Source organism: Eupeodes corollae, chromosome 1 (assembly GCF_945859685.1).
Source record: "Eupeodes corollae chromosome 1, idEupCoro1.1, whole genome shotgun sequence".
NCBI lineage: Eukaryota > Metazoa > Arthropoda > Insecta > Diptera > Syrphidae > Eupeodes > Eupeodes corollae.
In genome coordinates this window covers 43,630,198-43,647,075 of record NC_079147.1, presented here as the reverse complement: position 1 = coordinate 43,647,075, position 16,878 = coordinate 43,630,198, and the positions used below count along the sequence as shown (strand labels likewise).

The 16,878-nt window shown below is 36.0% G+C and overlaps 1 protein-coding gene across 1 annotated transcript in view; it reads left to right on the top strand.

Moving 5' to 3' along the window:
- Positions 1-4,421, top strand: part of LOC129954235 (probable multidrug resistance-associated protein lethal(2)03659) — a 43,045-nt gene extending 38,624 nt beyond the window's left edge. Inside the window, exons 3-7 of the mRNA XM_056068010.1 lie at positions 37-1,995; positions 2,059-2,443; positions 2,578-2,728; positions 2,794-3,742; positions 3,812-4,421. Of these exons, the coding sequence (XP_055923985.1) occupies positions 37-1,995; positions 2,059-2,443; positions 2,578-2,728; positions 2,794-3,742; positions 3,812-4,100 (3,733 nt within the window). The 3' untranslated portion in view covers positions 4,101-4,421. The remainder of the gene's footprint in view (positions 1-36; positions 1,996-2,058; positions 2,444-2,577; positions 2,729-2,793; positions 3,743-3,811) is intronic.
- The last annotated feature ends 12,457 nt before the right edge of the window (positions 4,422-16,878 follow it).

The following is a 16,878-nucleotide window of genomic DNA, read 5'->3' as shown; positions in this document are numbered from 1 at the left end:
CATAGTTTAATACAATTTTTCTTTTCTCTCCTTCAGAGCACTCCAGCCATTGTTTCTGGGAAACTTAGTATCATACTTCGTAGCTGAACAAACCGCTCTAACAGAACACGATGCCTATCTGTACGCTCTGGGCATTGTCATTTGTTCCTTATTGCCAATTATGACATTCCACCCATTTATATTTTACATCTTCCAAGTGGGCACAAAAGTTCGTCTGGCTCTGTCGGGGCTGGTGTATCGGAAATGCCTTAAGGTTTCGAAGAGTGCCTCAAATGACGGACTACGAGGGCGGGCTATAAATATCATATCAAATGATCTCGGACGCTTCGATGTTGCTCTTTGCTTCCTGCACGATCTGTGGAAGGGTCCATTAGAGTCTCTACTGATTGGTTACCTTATGTACCGGGAGATTGGCCTCTCAGCTGTGCTGGGTGTGTCTTTTATGCTTAGTTTTATTCCTCTGCAAGCTTGGGTCGCTAAGAAGGCTGCTTATTACAGACGTTTGACTGCCGAGCGGACAGACGTCAGAGTGAAACTTATGAATGAGATTATCCAAGGAGTGCAGGTGATTAAAATGTACGCATGGGAGAAGTCCTTCGCCAAGGTAATAGCTCAGGTCCGGCTGAAAGAAGTTAATGCTATTCGTGGAACGTCTTACATCTATGCGGCTCTCAGTTGCACAACAATGATCTCAAAGCTTTCGGTGTTTTTGAGTATAGTGTCGTATGTGTATATGGGAGATGCTATCACAGCGAAAAGGGTCTTCACGGTCTCGTCCTACTTCAGCATGCTAAATGAGTCTATGGTGCACTTTTGGCCTCTGGCCATCACATTCTGTGCCGAGGCAGTTGTATCGGCTAATCGTTGTAAGGAGTTCCTGCTCGAAGCTGAGGATCTAGCTAAACCTAGAAAAACCAAAGATGAAGCACGGCGACCCACAATTGTGATAGACAAGAAGAGTGAAATCAACGGAAACGCTATCGTTACTCCCGCAAGTCCCATTATCATAAACAGAAAATTCAACCCCAACGCCGATAAGAAATGTGTTGTCCTGAAGAATGCTTATGCGTCTTGGAACAAAATGGACGATAACAAGAACGCCGCCATCGAGGATTTCAACCTAGACATTCAGCGCAATACATTGGCAGCAGTAGTGGGACCTGTTGGGGCAGGGAAGTCGACGCTGTTGAATGTGCTCCTGGGTGAAGTGTCTTTGAATCAGGGCTCAGTGAATGTAGACGGAAAAATCAGCTATGCTTCTCAGGAGCCTTGGGTTTTCGAAGGAACCATTCGTGACAACATAATATTCATCGAAAACTACAACGAACGACGCTATCACAAAGTCTTGAGGGTCTGCGCTTTGGAGCGGGATCTGGAAATCCTGCCATATGGCGATCTGACCGTTGTTGGTGAAAGAGGAGTCAGTCTCAGTGGTGGTCAGAAGGCTCGTATAAATCTAGCGAGAGCAATCTACCGCAAAGCCGATATATACCTCCTGGATGATCCTCTATCCGCCGTCGATACACATGTGGGAAAGCACATTTTCGAGAATTGCATCAGGGACTTCCTTTCGGGTAAAATTCGCATCTTGGTTACTCATCAAATTCAGTACCTCTTTGATGTCGAGAAACTGATTTTGATGGGTGCTGGTCGCATTGTTGCCCAAGGAAGCTTCCAAGAACTGCAGCAGTCGAAACAGTTCGACTTTTTATCCCATAGCACTAATCATGATGATGGAGGAGATACAATCAGTGTTCACAGCAAAATCTCAAAGAGTGACAGTGAGAAGAGTCTGGAGCATTTGCACCAACAGATGCCCACAGTAGACTTGGCCGACGACAATAAAGAAGTTCAAATGGTGGGCTCGGTTAAGTTCAGTGTCTATGCGTCGTACTTCAAGGCTTTGGAGAGTACAGTCGCTCTATCTTTCATACTTGGACTATTTGTGTTGTCTCGAGTTATGTTGACTGGAGTTGATTATTTCATCTCAAGATGGTTTGTTTTGACTTGTATTTTCATATAAACATTCTTTAAACTTTGCCTATATTTCTTATTTAGGGTCATTTGGGAGGAAAATGTGGCCTTAACTCGACAGGATATGATCGCTCATCTAAACGAAACAACTTTAAGTCAAAATATAACATTAATCGAAGAGGATTTAATTAAATCCACGGACGAGGATAGTCGTAGAACAAATATTGTGATATTTTATTCTGTGCTCTTGGCAACAACAGTTTTGGTCTTTCTTGTTAGAACTTTTGGTTTCTTTAAAATGTGCCTTAGAATTTCATTGAAATTACACGATCGGCTATTTCGTGGTATAACTCGAGCGAGTATGTATTTCTTCAATAAGAACTCATCGGGAAGGATTTTGAATCGTTTTTCAAAGGATATCCGAACCGTCGATGGAGATTTACCTCATACGCTTATTGATTGTTTATATGTAAGTATAGATTCTGATTTCTTAGGGTCTCAAAGTCAAAGGGTTCATAAACTATTTAAATCCTATTTAAAACCATTTTAACCCTATTTAGACTTTAGATCAATTTAAATGAAACCTATTTTTGTATTTGACAGTTTGCCATGGATGTATCTGGAGTTCTCATCATTGTGGCTATAGCAAATTACTGGCTTCTAGTTCCTGCCTTCGCCGTTGTGACTTTATTGTATCTAGTTCGATATTTATACGTGAATACCAGCCGAAGTGTTAAGCGAATTGAATCAATTTGTAAGCTTTTACATTAACATTCCTCAAATCATGAAATGTTTATATTTTGTTTTCTCATCTTACAGCTCGAAGTCCTATTTATTCACTAACAAACCAAACATTCCAAGGTCTTACTACCATTCGAGCTTTGGAAGCCCAAAAAGAACTCGAAAGTGAATTTCATGCTTATCAAAATGCAAACACTTCGTCTTGGTTCCTCTTTCTAGCCTGTACTCGTGCCTTTGCCTTATGGTCTGATTGCATCTGTTTTGTATACATCACTGCCGTAACTTATAGCTTCTTGGTGCTGAGTCAAGATTTCGATAGTGGAGATGTGGGATTGGCTATAATGCAATCGATTAGTATGGTTGGAATGTGTCAATGGGGAATGCGTCAGACTGCCGAGCTGGAAAATCAAATGACCAGTGTTGAGAGAATAATCGAGTACACTGAAACTGCTCCAGAACCTCCATTGGAAACCCCAGAGAAATTCAAACCACCTGTAGACTGGCCTAGTAAGGGAAAGATTGAGTTTAATGACTTTAAGTTGCGTTATTCAGAAGGAGAGCCGGTAGTTTTGAAGGACCTTAATTTCATTATTGAACCGAGGGAGAAAATTGGTATTGTGGGTCGAACTGGTGCTGGAAAATCATCAATCATTCAATCGGTGTTTCGATTGGCGTGTAATGAAGGTTCCATCTCAATCGATGGAATTAACATTGAAACTCTGGGGCTTCACGATTTGCGAAGTCGAATTTCGATCATTCCACAAGATCCTGTTCTGTTCTCAGGAACGCTGCGGTATAATTTAGATCCTTTCGAATCAAAGGGTGATGCTGAGATGTGGAAGGCATTGGAAGATGTAGAACTGCGCTCATATGTTTCGACATTAATTGGTGGTCTTAACTGTCGTCTCTACGATGGTGGCTCCAACTTTAGCATGGGTCAGAGACAGCTTGTCTGTCTGGCTAGGGCTATCCTGAGAAATAATAAAATTCTTATCCTTGATGAGGCCACAGCTAATGTTGATCCTGAGTAAGTAGTTTTTTTTTTACAATCTCTAACGCAAAATTGAAAACATTTTAACGACTTTCTTGCTTTCAGGACGGATAAGTTAATTCAAAGAACAATTCGAACGAAATTCGCCGATTGCACTGTTCTAACCATTGCCCATCGATTGCACACGGTCATGGATAGTGATCGAGTTATTGTTATGGATGCCGGTCAAGTTGTGGAACTAGCTCATCCACATGATCTTCTTCAGATATCAGGAGGTTATCTGCGACAGCTAGTCGATCAAACAGGCTACACAACTGCCTCTATACTTAAAGAAACTGCTCACAAAAACTATAAAGACAAATATAGTAAAGCGTTAGAAAGTAAAAGTGAATAAAATAGATAAACTAATAACTGTGGTAATAAAATTTCTACTTAAAACAATTTTGTTATTATAAAATTATATTCGTATGTACTTAGTTTTATTAGTCGCTAGCAGTATTAATCTGTTCTAATATTGTGTCGAAATTTTCATTAATTTGTTTTCTTTTTTTTAAATCAATTATTTTTATTTACAACTCTTTATTTGAATTAAGTTTAAATTTTTCATTTAATTTATTGTACTTAAGCTGTAATTATATAAACAAAAGAAGGAAAAAAACAAAAAAGTCAATATAGCAATATATATTTTTCTACTGCACTAAAAAAGTATATTTTGTAAAATATATCTTAAATAATAATATAATAATTGTATTATTGTAATTTTTTTGTGTTGAAACTTTTTTGTTTACAATCTAAGTGTTTATTTTAGATTTTAATAATAAATTTCAAAAATAGGTCTAAAATAAAACACATTTAAAATATAACAATTATTTAATGTATTTTTTTTTCTCGTTCGACTAAAGGAAGTTTCCACCTGCAACATGGACAATCATCTTTTATTCTTTTTTTTAACTATGTCATTAAGATTTATAAATAGTCTTTTAACAGTCTTTCCTCAATGCCACTTATAACATTTTCACTGCTGCACTCCAGAAGCGACTTTAAGTCTGGATAGCTTCGAAAAATCTCTTAAGTGAGTTCCAAGCTGGTTTTAGATCTGGATATTCCACCTTTGATCATGTATTTGTGCTTAAAAGTATTGCTGAGTCATTTCTAGGAAGAAATAAAAAACTTGCATGTTCTTTTTGTAGACTTCAAAGCAGTGGATCGCGATGCTCTTATTTACAAGCTATACGGACTTGGCTTGGAAAAATAATTCAAAACCTATCCAATGACAAAAAGTCAGGAGTTTGGACTGAAAAATAAAAACGGAGTGGTTTGCAACTAAATTCGGAGTCCGCATAGTTATTCCAGATCTGTTCGCTCTTTATATAAATGACTTAGTGAACTGTTTACCTGGTGGTATTAAATATGGAGTATTACAAATCAAAGTTTTGCTGTTTGCAATTGATGTAGTGGTGATGACAAACTCCCGAAACTCTATAACTTATGATCATCTCATATGTTTTTGATCAGCTGTTATTTTACACGTAAAGCACTAACAAAACACCAAAGACATATTCTTCGAGCTCTTAGACAAGACATATGAGCAGTGCCCTGGCTATGACATTAAAATTGTCTTAGGAGATTTTAATGCCAAGCTAGGAAGAGAAGACATCTTTGGTGGCATAATCGGGAGATACAGCCTGCACGACACCACCTCCGACAACGGATTCAGGCTGGTCGATTTCGCTGCGGGGCGAGACCACAAGGGGACATGGAAATCTCCTGATCAATCAACCGTCAACCAGATTGACCACATTGCGATCGACGCACGACACTTCTCCAGTATCCAGGATATCCGAACATTCCGAGAGGCCAACATTGACTCGGACCACTACCTCGTTGTAGCCAAGGTACGGCTACGGATATCCCGATCCAAGCCAAAACAAGGAAGTACTGTGAGAAGATTCGACGTTAGACGGCTACAATCGCAAGAGACTGCCATGTCCTTTTCCGATCGAGTCTCTAATAACCTCCTAAGGAGTCCTATGCTTCCTGCATTAAGCATTGAAAACCAGTGGCAACATTGCCTTGCAGCAATCAGAGATGCCGCCTCTGAAGTGCTAGGTTTCACACGGCCACCACAGCGAAACCCCTGGTTTGACGACGAATGCCGGCAAGCTCACGCAGCGAAACAAGAGGCATACAAAACGGCGCTGCACAAAAGGACTAGAGCTGCTCGCGAGCTCTACGAGCAGAAGAGGAGAGAGGAACACCGGCTTCTTAGACGGAAAAAAAGAGAGCATGAGAAGCGCGCGATCGAGGAGATAGAGGGATGTCACAACAGGAATGAGGTTCGTAAATTTTACCAAAAGGTAAAAAAAACCTCCCAAGGGTACCAGCCACGAACCGAAGCCTGTAAAGACGATCAAGGGAACATCGTAGTAGAACCACAGTCGATGCTGAGAATATGGAAAGATCACTTTTCCAAATTATATAACGGCGATGAAGAACCGAATTCCGCTGTAAGGGAGATAGAACCACTCAACCTCGACGACGCAGATCAACAATTCCGCCTACCCGACCTTGACGAAGTGAAGATAGCTATATCTAAACTTAAGTCAAACAAAGCTGCTGGAGCTGACGGCATCACCGCCGAACTATTCAAAGCAGCAGGCGATGACTTGGTAGGGAGCATGCACCAACTCATCTGCAAAATATGGTCGGAAGAAAGCATGCCCGATGAGTGGAATCTCAGCATAGTGTGCCCGATACATAAGAAAGGAGACCCTCTAAACTGCGCCAACTACAGAGGCATCAGTCTCCTTAACATTGCGTATAAGATCCTCTCTGCCGTATTATGTGAACGCCTGAAGCCATTCGTCAACAACCTGGGGTGCCAGCACGTAACTTGATACAATCGAGGATTGTCGATCGTCGATGAACTCGAAACAAATTATTTTTGACAGCACGTAATTTGAGACGAGTTCCATTGTGACTTTTACTTAAAAAAGTCATTGTGAACTATAAAATGAAATGTCAAATGAGTTTTCTTTGAAATTATTCCATTCTAGTTTCAATTATAAGTTTTTTCGAAATGTTTTTCTTTGATTCGGAGACTGAAAGTGAAGAAGTGTCCTATGCCAAAATAAAAAGAAGATATTTGAGAGATAACAGCAACCCATTCGAATTGAGTGAAAATGAGTAAATATTCAAAAAGAAAAGAAAGATTATGTATAACATTTGTAAAACAATTTTTTTTAGCTTTGTACAGCAGTTTAGAGTCAACAAGGAATGTTTTAAAATGATCGTTAGATCTTCCACAAGACAGAAGAAGAACATCAGTTCCACCAGTTCTACAGCTGTGTGCAACATTAAATCTCCTAGCTAGTGGGAGTTACCAAACCAATGTTGGAACAAATGTGTTGCTAAGTATGGCACAGACAACAGTTTCCAAGTTCTTTCGCCGAACGTTGAGTCTCCTGGAAAATAAGTACATATATATATACATAATATTTAACATCAACCTACTTTTTTCCAATCTTTCAGATCTTTTTGTGGAGGACCCTCTGTGTTTAGGGATTCCGTCACTTTTCCCCACAGCATATTGCTATCTTTCCTCCCTTGGGCAGTTTTAAGTATTCCCCTCGCTAAATCAAAGTGTGCACTCATGAAGTTCGTCAAAATTTCACATTGTTTTTTATTTATGGACATATTTTGTTTTTCCATTTTTCCGCACAAAAATCACTGCCGACGATAGCTTATTTCTGTCGAGTGAAAACTTTTGTTTCAAACGTCAATTTGAAGTTTGTGTGCTGCCAAATCTTTCGAAACAATCGAGGAAGCTCGATTGAACCAAAATGTGTGCTGCCAATGCTCGATTGTATCGACTAAACTCGGTTGTATCAAGTTACGTGCTGGCACCCCTGATTGGTCCTTATCAGTGTGGCTTTAGACCAGGAAAGTCCACTATCGACCAAATATTCACACTACGGCAGATCTTGGAAAAAACCCAGGAGCTTCAAATCGATACCCACCATCTCTTTATCGATTTTAAAGCCGCGTATGACAGCATCTATAGGGAAGAGCTCTACCGAGCAATGTCTAGTTTTGGCATCCCTTTCAAACTTATCCGTTTGTGCAGAATGACGATGGAGAATGCACGCTGCTCTATCAAGGTCGGAAAAGATCTTACCGATGCATTTGATGTCAAAAAAGGTTTTAGACAAGGCGATGCACTGTCATGCGACTTCTTCAACATCGTTCTGGAAAGAATTGTGCAAAACTCAACCGTCAACACTAGAGGCACAATCTTCCAAAAATCCATCCAATTACTCGGATACGCAGATGATATTGACATAATTGGAAGATCAAAGCGTGATGTCAGTGGAGCGTTTTTGAGCATTGCGACGGAAGCGAAGAAGATGGGTTTAGTGGTCAATGAGGGCAAGACCAAGTATATGCTGTCATCAAAAAAGGACACCGAACGACGACGTCTTGGACAAAACGTCACCATGGACAGCTATAACTTTGAGGTAGTTAAGGACTTTGTCTACCTAGCACCGCTATTAATGCAGGTACAGCGACACTGACCTAGTTAGCAGAATTAAAGTCCAACGGCTTAGATGGCTAGGTCATGTAGAGCGGATGGACATCAACGCTCCAGCCCGGAAGGTCTTCGAATCCAATCCCGAGGGACGGCGCAGTAGAGGAAGACCGCGACTCAGGTGGCGCACCCAGGTGGGAGAGGACCTCAACCAACTTGGCGTGCGAAACTGGAGACAGCTAGCTAGGGACCGAGCTGGCTGGAGACGCTTGTTGGTTGAGGCCCAGGTCCGCCCCGGACTGTAGCGCCACCTTAAGTAAGTAAGTAAAGCACTAACAAAAAGATATCCGTATACCCTATCTGTCTGAGATTGAACGCAGCCAATGTAGATCCATTACGATACCCTGAAGCCTATGACGCCTATAGATTTTCTTATTTTAGCATTTTAGATAAAACCTAGTAGGTTATTTCTTGTGTCTACTTTAGAGTTTATTTCTAGTGTGGGATTAGTGCTGGGCAGTGTCTTCTTGCTCTTCCTCATCACTTAAGGCCTTGCACGTATCATCGGTAATAATCCACATTTTCATTTATTGTAATTCAACAGATTGTTACCTATTAATATGCTTACAAGCAATCGTAAAGATGTTTTCTGTATGTGCATAATTAGCCGGGGTATAGTTTTGTCGCATTTGGGTCATAATTTCCTGGGCGTAAAACAAGTTTAAGGTTTTTTCATCTTGGTTCCTTGAAGTATCTTGTTTTGGTTCACACGATTTGGTGATTATACTTGAGTTTATCAGGACTTGTCCACTGTTGTACATCAAAGTGACCTGGTAGCTAGTAGAGACTAGTCTTGTGCTGTGAGCTAAGAACCGTCAGTTCTTGGTGACAGTAATTTACAAGCTTCGATTCGATTATTTCTGGGAATTGTTTAAAGCAGTTTCTTGTACATATACACCATATTTTCTTTATACAGAATTGGAAGCGTCAATACTTTTTCTACGGCTAAAATTTGTCCCATCAAAACCCAATTATTTCCCGGTATCGATGAATTTCAATAAAAAATATTCGACGTTAGGGGTAACGTTTTTGTTTAATAGCATAATAAAGGTGAAAGAAGCGCCAATAGAAAGGTTATATTCTATCTTAAGCTAACATGAGTATTCTTAGAATCCAGTAGATGAATCATTTTTTTTTAATAGTTATAGTTATAGTTAAAATAGTTATTGGTTCTTATGATTTATGAATAATTTAACATTTCAACATTTTTTGGGAAGAGCTTTTAGTAGAAGTTTAATCACTGACTTTACCAGAAAACAAAAACACTCTTTACCATCAAATATGTTTAAAGACTTTGTTTTAATTCTTTATTAAAACTTTGTGTGGCTTTTACAACCGCTAAGGCTTCTCTAGTGAAGATGGAGAAAATGGTGGTGGTGGTGGTGGTGATGAAAGGAGGTTGTTGTTTGAGTCAACAATTGCGAAGGCTTCTTCGCACTTGGAGCCATCAGTAACGAGAATCGTCAAATAGTTCTTAATCAAAAGATTCAGTAACTCACGGAAATGCTGAAGATATAATACTTTTGAAGTTGACTCTTTTTTTTAAATCGAACGAGACCTTTGTTAATAGATTTCCTTGAGAAAACCCAAGGTGGGTAATCTTCGAAGATATTTTTTTAGTTTTTGGTTCTATGTCGACTGTAGTACCCGTGGCATGATGGTTAGTGCGTTGGACTGTTGGACTATTGATATTAGTTTTTTTTTCAAATTTTCTAATAAATACAAAAATAAATAAAATTTAAATGAAGTAAAATAGATCTTAGGGTCGAAAGGCATCTGTTTTAAGTGTTATAGTTTAACTTAGAGTGTCCGTATGGGACCATTAAGTTAGTTGTAAGTTATGGATAATTAGGTTAGTTTTATGAATTTTTGTCTAGCTTTAACCTTCCGACCACAACACATTTAAAACATACATACACCACAACAGGGGTTTCATAACACCCCAGCCAGGAATAAATAAAAAAAAATACTTTAAAGGACAACATCAAATTTTTATTCAGACATAACAATTCATTTACTTTATTTAAAACATAAAAAACTTAATTTATAATAAAATAAATATTTGTACAAAAAACGGTAGAAATGAAAATGAAGCAACATCAAAATAACTGTTCGAATAAAAATGCCTGGGGTGTTATAGTACCCCTGTTGTGGTCGGAAGGTTAAGATAGGTTAAGAATGAATTAATAAAAATGAATTAAAAAAAAAGTGGCTGGGATGCGACCCACACTGATAACTTCCCATCCCGTCTGTCGACTTGTCTTGCTTAAAAGTTTGTCTATATGTTCTCGTATCAATTTTTACCAAATTTGAGTACTATTTTTTATAGATTTTATTTTTTATGAAAAAACGAACTGTTGGATTTTTATATAAAAATTACTGAATATCGAAAACAATATTTTCTGTGAAATAAAATAAGTTTCAAGCCAATATTTTTAAGTTTTGAAAAGCTATTTGAGTCGAAAGTAAATTTTTACTAAGTTTTAGTATTGTTTTTTTTTTAGAGTTTTATTTTTTGTAAGAAAAACTGTCAATTCGATTTTTTAAAAATTTTACCAAATGTTGAAAACAATATTTCTTATGAGATGAAATTACTTTGTACGTCCGTACGTCCATATGTTTTTGGCCGGTGAAATTATTGTTTACACTAATAATTTCTGAACCTGAACAAAAAACGAAAAAGTAGTTAAGTAGAAAAGAAATTGAAATACTTGCTTGCTGCGGCCATTTCAATAATCTTGTTTTTCGTACTTAATGGAAAAGTGCGAACTTTATAATGAAATAAAATATTCGCCTTAAGTATTTGGCTGGTTTGCTTTTTATTTAGCTTCATTTTCCAAACCGCCAAATGAAAGGACATTATACTTGCATTTGACTGTCACCGGAAGTTATATTGCTTATGTTTTTTAGTCAAAAGATAAAAGTAAATTAAAGCCAATATCTCAAAGTTTTGAAAAGATATTTGAGTCGAAAATCAATTTTTACCAACTTTTATACATTTTTTTTAGGTTTTTATTTTTTTTAAAAAAGCTGTCAATTCGATTTTTCTCAACATTTTTCAGAATGTTGAAAACAATATTTCTTATAAGAAAAAATAAGCTTAAAGCCTAAATTTCAAGTTTTTGAAAAGATATTTGAATCGATATTCAATTTTTACGAACTTTGAGTAATGTTTTTTTTAGATTTTTATTTTTTATAAAAAAAACTGTCAATTAGATTTTTTTCAAAATTTTGTCAGATGTCAAAAACATTATTCTTCATTGCACAAAATTGTTTTAGAGATGAAATCGTATCGTCGTAAAATTTTGGAGGTGACAAATTTTTTTTTTCAGTTTTTTTTTGATTTAAAAAAAAAAACGTTATATTTATTTTTTTTCAAAAAATATACCTGTTTGGTATCATTTGAAGTCGATGGCTCTTCTGGTTCTTGAGCTACATACGACGAACGCGAACGTACGGACGTACGGACGTACAAACGTACGTACACACGCACGCACAGACATCTTTCTAAAAATCTTTTATTTCGACTCTAGGGACCTTGAAACGTCGAGAAATGTCAAAATTTTCAATTTGACAAATCGGACCCATTACAATAACTTCCTAAAAAAAGTTGGACTGTCATGCAAGGGGTCTTGGGTTTAATCCCTGCATGTGCCACATTAATTTGAAAAAAAAAAAAAAAAAAAAAATAATTTTCGCGGGTACTGCCTCTTGCGAGGAATTGACAATTCCTTTAAGACTAATTCTTGTCATGAAAAAGTGCTTTCTCAAATAAGCCGTTGGGATTCGGCCTAAAATTGTAGGTCCCTTCCCTTAATGACAACAGCACTCGCACACAGGAATGGTTGAGAGTTGTTAGTCACTAGGCCCTGGTTCACAACGGACTGTTACACCACCCAATTTATTAATTTTTTACTTCTACATTATGTAGACTTTTCGAGCGAAAATCAAGGGAATGTAGAGGGCTGATGGTTTTTTTTATGTTTTGGAGCGCTTTAAGATTTTGGTGCAGTCCGAGGAAATTGGAGAGTTATTGGATACAAGTATTTTTTCTACAAGTCTTAATGTAAGAAGTTCTTTTCTTACCTCTATTGATGAGATACGTTCAAGTATATCCTTGAAAGAGATTTCTGGCAGGAGTAATTTTTGAATTTTAAAGAATGTAAAGACCGTCTTCGTAAAGACTGTGACCAATATGGAAATATGCCTAAAATCTAATGTTTTTATACAAACAAGTAAAGTTTACCTGCTGAAGTAGCTTTGAAAGGCGCCTTAAAAATGAAAATATTACAGTAATTTTCTTAATATGCCCTATTATTGGAATAAAATTAGTCACGTAACAAACATCGAACAGTGGGGGCTAAGTAGAGGAATAAAGGTTTTCTTAAATCAAAAGAAACACTTGTTTTAATAGTTCAATAATAGTATATAGTTTTAATTCACTTTAGTTTTTAAATAATAATAGTTTTAAGTTTAGTAATAGCGATATTTAGTTTAAATAAAAATAAATTGAGTTTAATAAAAGTAGATTAGGATAACAATTTAAATTCGTGGCGTTTTCGTTTCGTCTTTCGTAGCTTCTCGTCGTCAGCGTTCGATTGATTTTTTGTTCTTGTTGGTTATTGCTGTTGGTCGTTCAAGTTCGAATTATTTGGTTAGTGTTGCCGTTGTTGCTGTCATTCTTTGAAAGGACGGACTTAAGGGTCCATTCCTAGGCACATTTTGCCTACATACATTTTTTAATACAGTATTTTACATACATAAATATACCTTACACTTAATAGCTCATCAATTTTGAAAGAAAAAAAAACACTTTAAGAAAGCTTCACACTCTTTTTGTACGTCGAAAAATTGTTGACTAGTTTAAGAAAATTTAGTTTGTGTTAAGAAAATGAAAAATTATGTTTTCTTAGACCTAAAGTCTATTTTATAGTTTTCCAAAAAGTGGATTTTTAACTTGCAATACATAAAATTAAATTTTATAATTTTAATACAACTTTTACCAAAACACATTTTACAGAAGTTCATTTACTAAGATGTTCTAAGATCGATTAAACCGTTATCGTGTTTTTAATTATCTTCTTTTTTGGTATTTATTAAATATGGTAAAACATCTTGAGTTTATATAAGATATGTAAATTTAAGGAAAGTTTTGTGGTAAAATATCTTAAGTTGGAATAAGCGATTTTACTTTTTTGATAAAAATCTAACATACAAAACAACTTAAGACATTTTACCAAAATCATTTCTGCCTATTGTCCGATGACCAAAGTAAATTGACACGTAAGACGAATCATCCTCTACTTAAGTTATTTTATATTTTGCAAAACCCTACAAATTAAATTTAAGCAATTTTACAGTAATATCATAATTTTGTTTTATTTTAAAGGATTTATCAAGAAGGGTAAAAAAGAAACTGCTTGCAGAGAGAATATATAATAAGAAAAGGATAAATTGCTAAAACTTAAGTCGACTTAAGATCCTTTAGCTTTTAAGCACAGAAGTGACGATTTCTTATTTAAAGTTTCTTCATAACAATCTGAATATTTGTTCTTTTTTTCATAAAAGATCTTATTAAAATAATTTAATGCATTATTTAAAAACAAATTTACGGCTCATATGACCCCCTCTGGAATTTTCTCTGCGTGATTGGAATAGACCAAGATTTTTAATTCATGTTTTAAAACGTAGCCATAGCCACATTTTGCAGAATACAAAATTAGGTGGTGCAGCAGTCCTTTGAGAAACAGAGCATAGTCACTTACAACTCTCAACCATTCCTATGTGTGAGTAATGTTGTTACCGATAGAGGGGACCTACAGTTTTAAACCGATTCCGAACGGCTAATTTCAGAAAGCCATTTTCATGACAAGAATAACTCATGAAGGATTTGTCAATTCCTTGCAGAGGCAGAGGCAGAGGCAGAGGCAGTACCCCTGAAGTAAAACTTTAGATGGCACAGAAAGGGTTTGAAACCAAGACCTCTGGAATTACAGACCAACGCACTAACCATCACGACACGGGTACTACACTTTTTGCAGAATAAGCGATGTTGTAATCTTCCGCCACTATAGGCTAGCAAGCTGTCGGTAAAGTTGTGAAGAATTTTTAAGACAGCTAAGTGTTACTGATTGTGGAAGCCCTCCACACCATCGCAATACGCTGCTAACTCCATAGTTGCTGATGGTTCAAATTTAACGATTTTTCAGCGTTCGAAGAAGTGTAACGTGTAGTACATAATATGTTTTTGGCCGATGATTATGTGGAGCTACACAAGAGACTTTGTTTACACTAATAATAGAAAAGAAATTGAAAGACTTGCTTGCTGCTGCCATTTAAATAATCTTGTTTTTCGTACCTAATGGAAAATTGCGAAGTTTATATAATGAAATAAAATATTCGCCTTAAGTATTTCGCTGGTTTGCTTTTTATTTAGCTTCATTTTCGAAACCGCCAAATGAACGGACCTTAGACTTGCATTTGACTGTCACCTGATGTTATATTTCTTATGTTTTTTAGTGGCATTCAACACTTCAGTCTACGAATGATTGCAAATTCAAATTTTGCTAAAACTGTGGTCCTTATAAAGATTCTACAAGTAAAAACATTCGCAGTACAACTTTAATGTAGATATTTTAACTACCCAAGAAATTGTAAGCCAATTGTCTAATTGGTCTGCTGCCAAAAAATTGGCTTTTAATTAAATAAACTTTATTGAAAAGTTGACTGGAAGGTAAATCAAGAAAAATATACTCTGCTATCAATTTAAGCCTATTTGTGTCAAAATTACAACTTATTACTTTTTTCATTTAACTGAAAGCTGAACATTATTAATTTATCATTTATTTTTTTTCTGCACAATTCCATTAAATGTTTTGTGTAGAAGGGTTCTTGTCAAAATGGAGAAGAAATATGTAAGTAATATTTCTTTTAAATACAAAATACAAATCATAAGGACTTGATCCATGATGGAAATTCATGACACTTTGAAGTGCTCAAAATTTACTTTCAAGAAATTCAGTTGACTGAATGTTTCCATAATTGGGTAGGTTCAGACAACATAAGGGACTTCTTTTGTAGTCAACTGCATTCTTTGAACGTAGATTTTGACCAAGGCAACTCGTTAGTTTTTCAAGCGCCAAACATTTCAAACTGGGAATTTTATTTCTCTAACCCCTACCTTCTGTTGATCTTGTTAAAACAAAAACATTATAGTCTACAAAATACTACTACAAGTCCATCACGATTAGCATTTTGTATTATAAAGAAATATTACTTATTTCTTTTCCAATTTGACAAGGAATCCCTTTACACAAATAATTAAATGAAGTTGTACAAAAATAAACAAAATTAGAAAGTAGGAAGGTTCAGTTTTTAGTTGAATGAAAAAAACATGATCAGCTGTCATTTTAACATAAATGTGCTTGACTTGATAATTAAGGAATTTTTCCTTGACTAACTTTCCCATCACTTTCCAATAAAATGATTGCCTTAGTTGGAAGAGCAATTTTTGGCAGCTGACCAATCAGATACCAGAAACTTGCAATAACTTCAAGTCCCCTATGTCATCTGAACCTGTCCATTTTGTTTATCTGTTGGTTGTCACTGGGCAGGTTCATGCAACATAAGGGACTTCATTTGCAGTCAACTTCATTCTTTGAACGTAAATTTTGACCAAGGCAACTAGTTAGTTTTTCAAGTGTCATGAATTTCAAATTCATCACTTTACCTAACCAACCTCTACTTAAAGTTCATTATACAGAAAGTACGTACCAACAAAATTATTGTTTGTCCTCAGGGAAGATACAAGTCCATCACGATTTGTATTTTGTATTGTAAAGAAATATTAGTTATTTATTTTCCAAATTGACAAGGAACCCTTTTACAGAAAACATTAAATGAAGCTGTGCAGAAAATAAATAAATCGTAAGAGTAATAAAGTTCAGCTTTCAGTGAAGAAAAATTATCAACTGTCATTTTGATAGAAGTAGACTTGACTTAATAGTTAGGGAGATTTTTCTACCTAACTTTCCAGTCAACTTTCCATTACAGTTGGTCAGATACCAGAATCTTGCCTAACTTTCAAGTCCCTTATATTGTCTGAACCTGCCCACTGACAATTGACAGATGGTAAGTAAATTGACAATTCTGGTAGAGTGTGAATTAAATTTTTGAGGAGTATATTGGGCTGTTGAAAAAATTGAATTGCTGAATTGAAAATATCTACGTCGAAACCCCTTGAACTTCATATCGCATCAATAATATTTTCAATTGAAAGTAAATACGTGTAAAGTGGTTATTAAGTTCTCTATGATTATACATTTTTTTTCAGAGTTTGCACTTGAATTCTGACATAAGAAAAAAGAAAAAATCCTTCATATAGAAATAGACATGTAGATTCTTAGATAGTTATTTTATATTAGATTTGACTCTATCACATCATTGTGTTTATAAAATCTAAGCTATTTAACAGGTAAAGTCTTATATTGTAACTATTTAGAAACCCTTTTGTTTAACCTTTTTGTTTACAAGGAATCACAACTTTTAATCCATCAAACAACAACAATCTCCCAGATTTAATTTG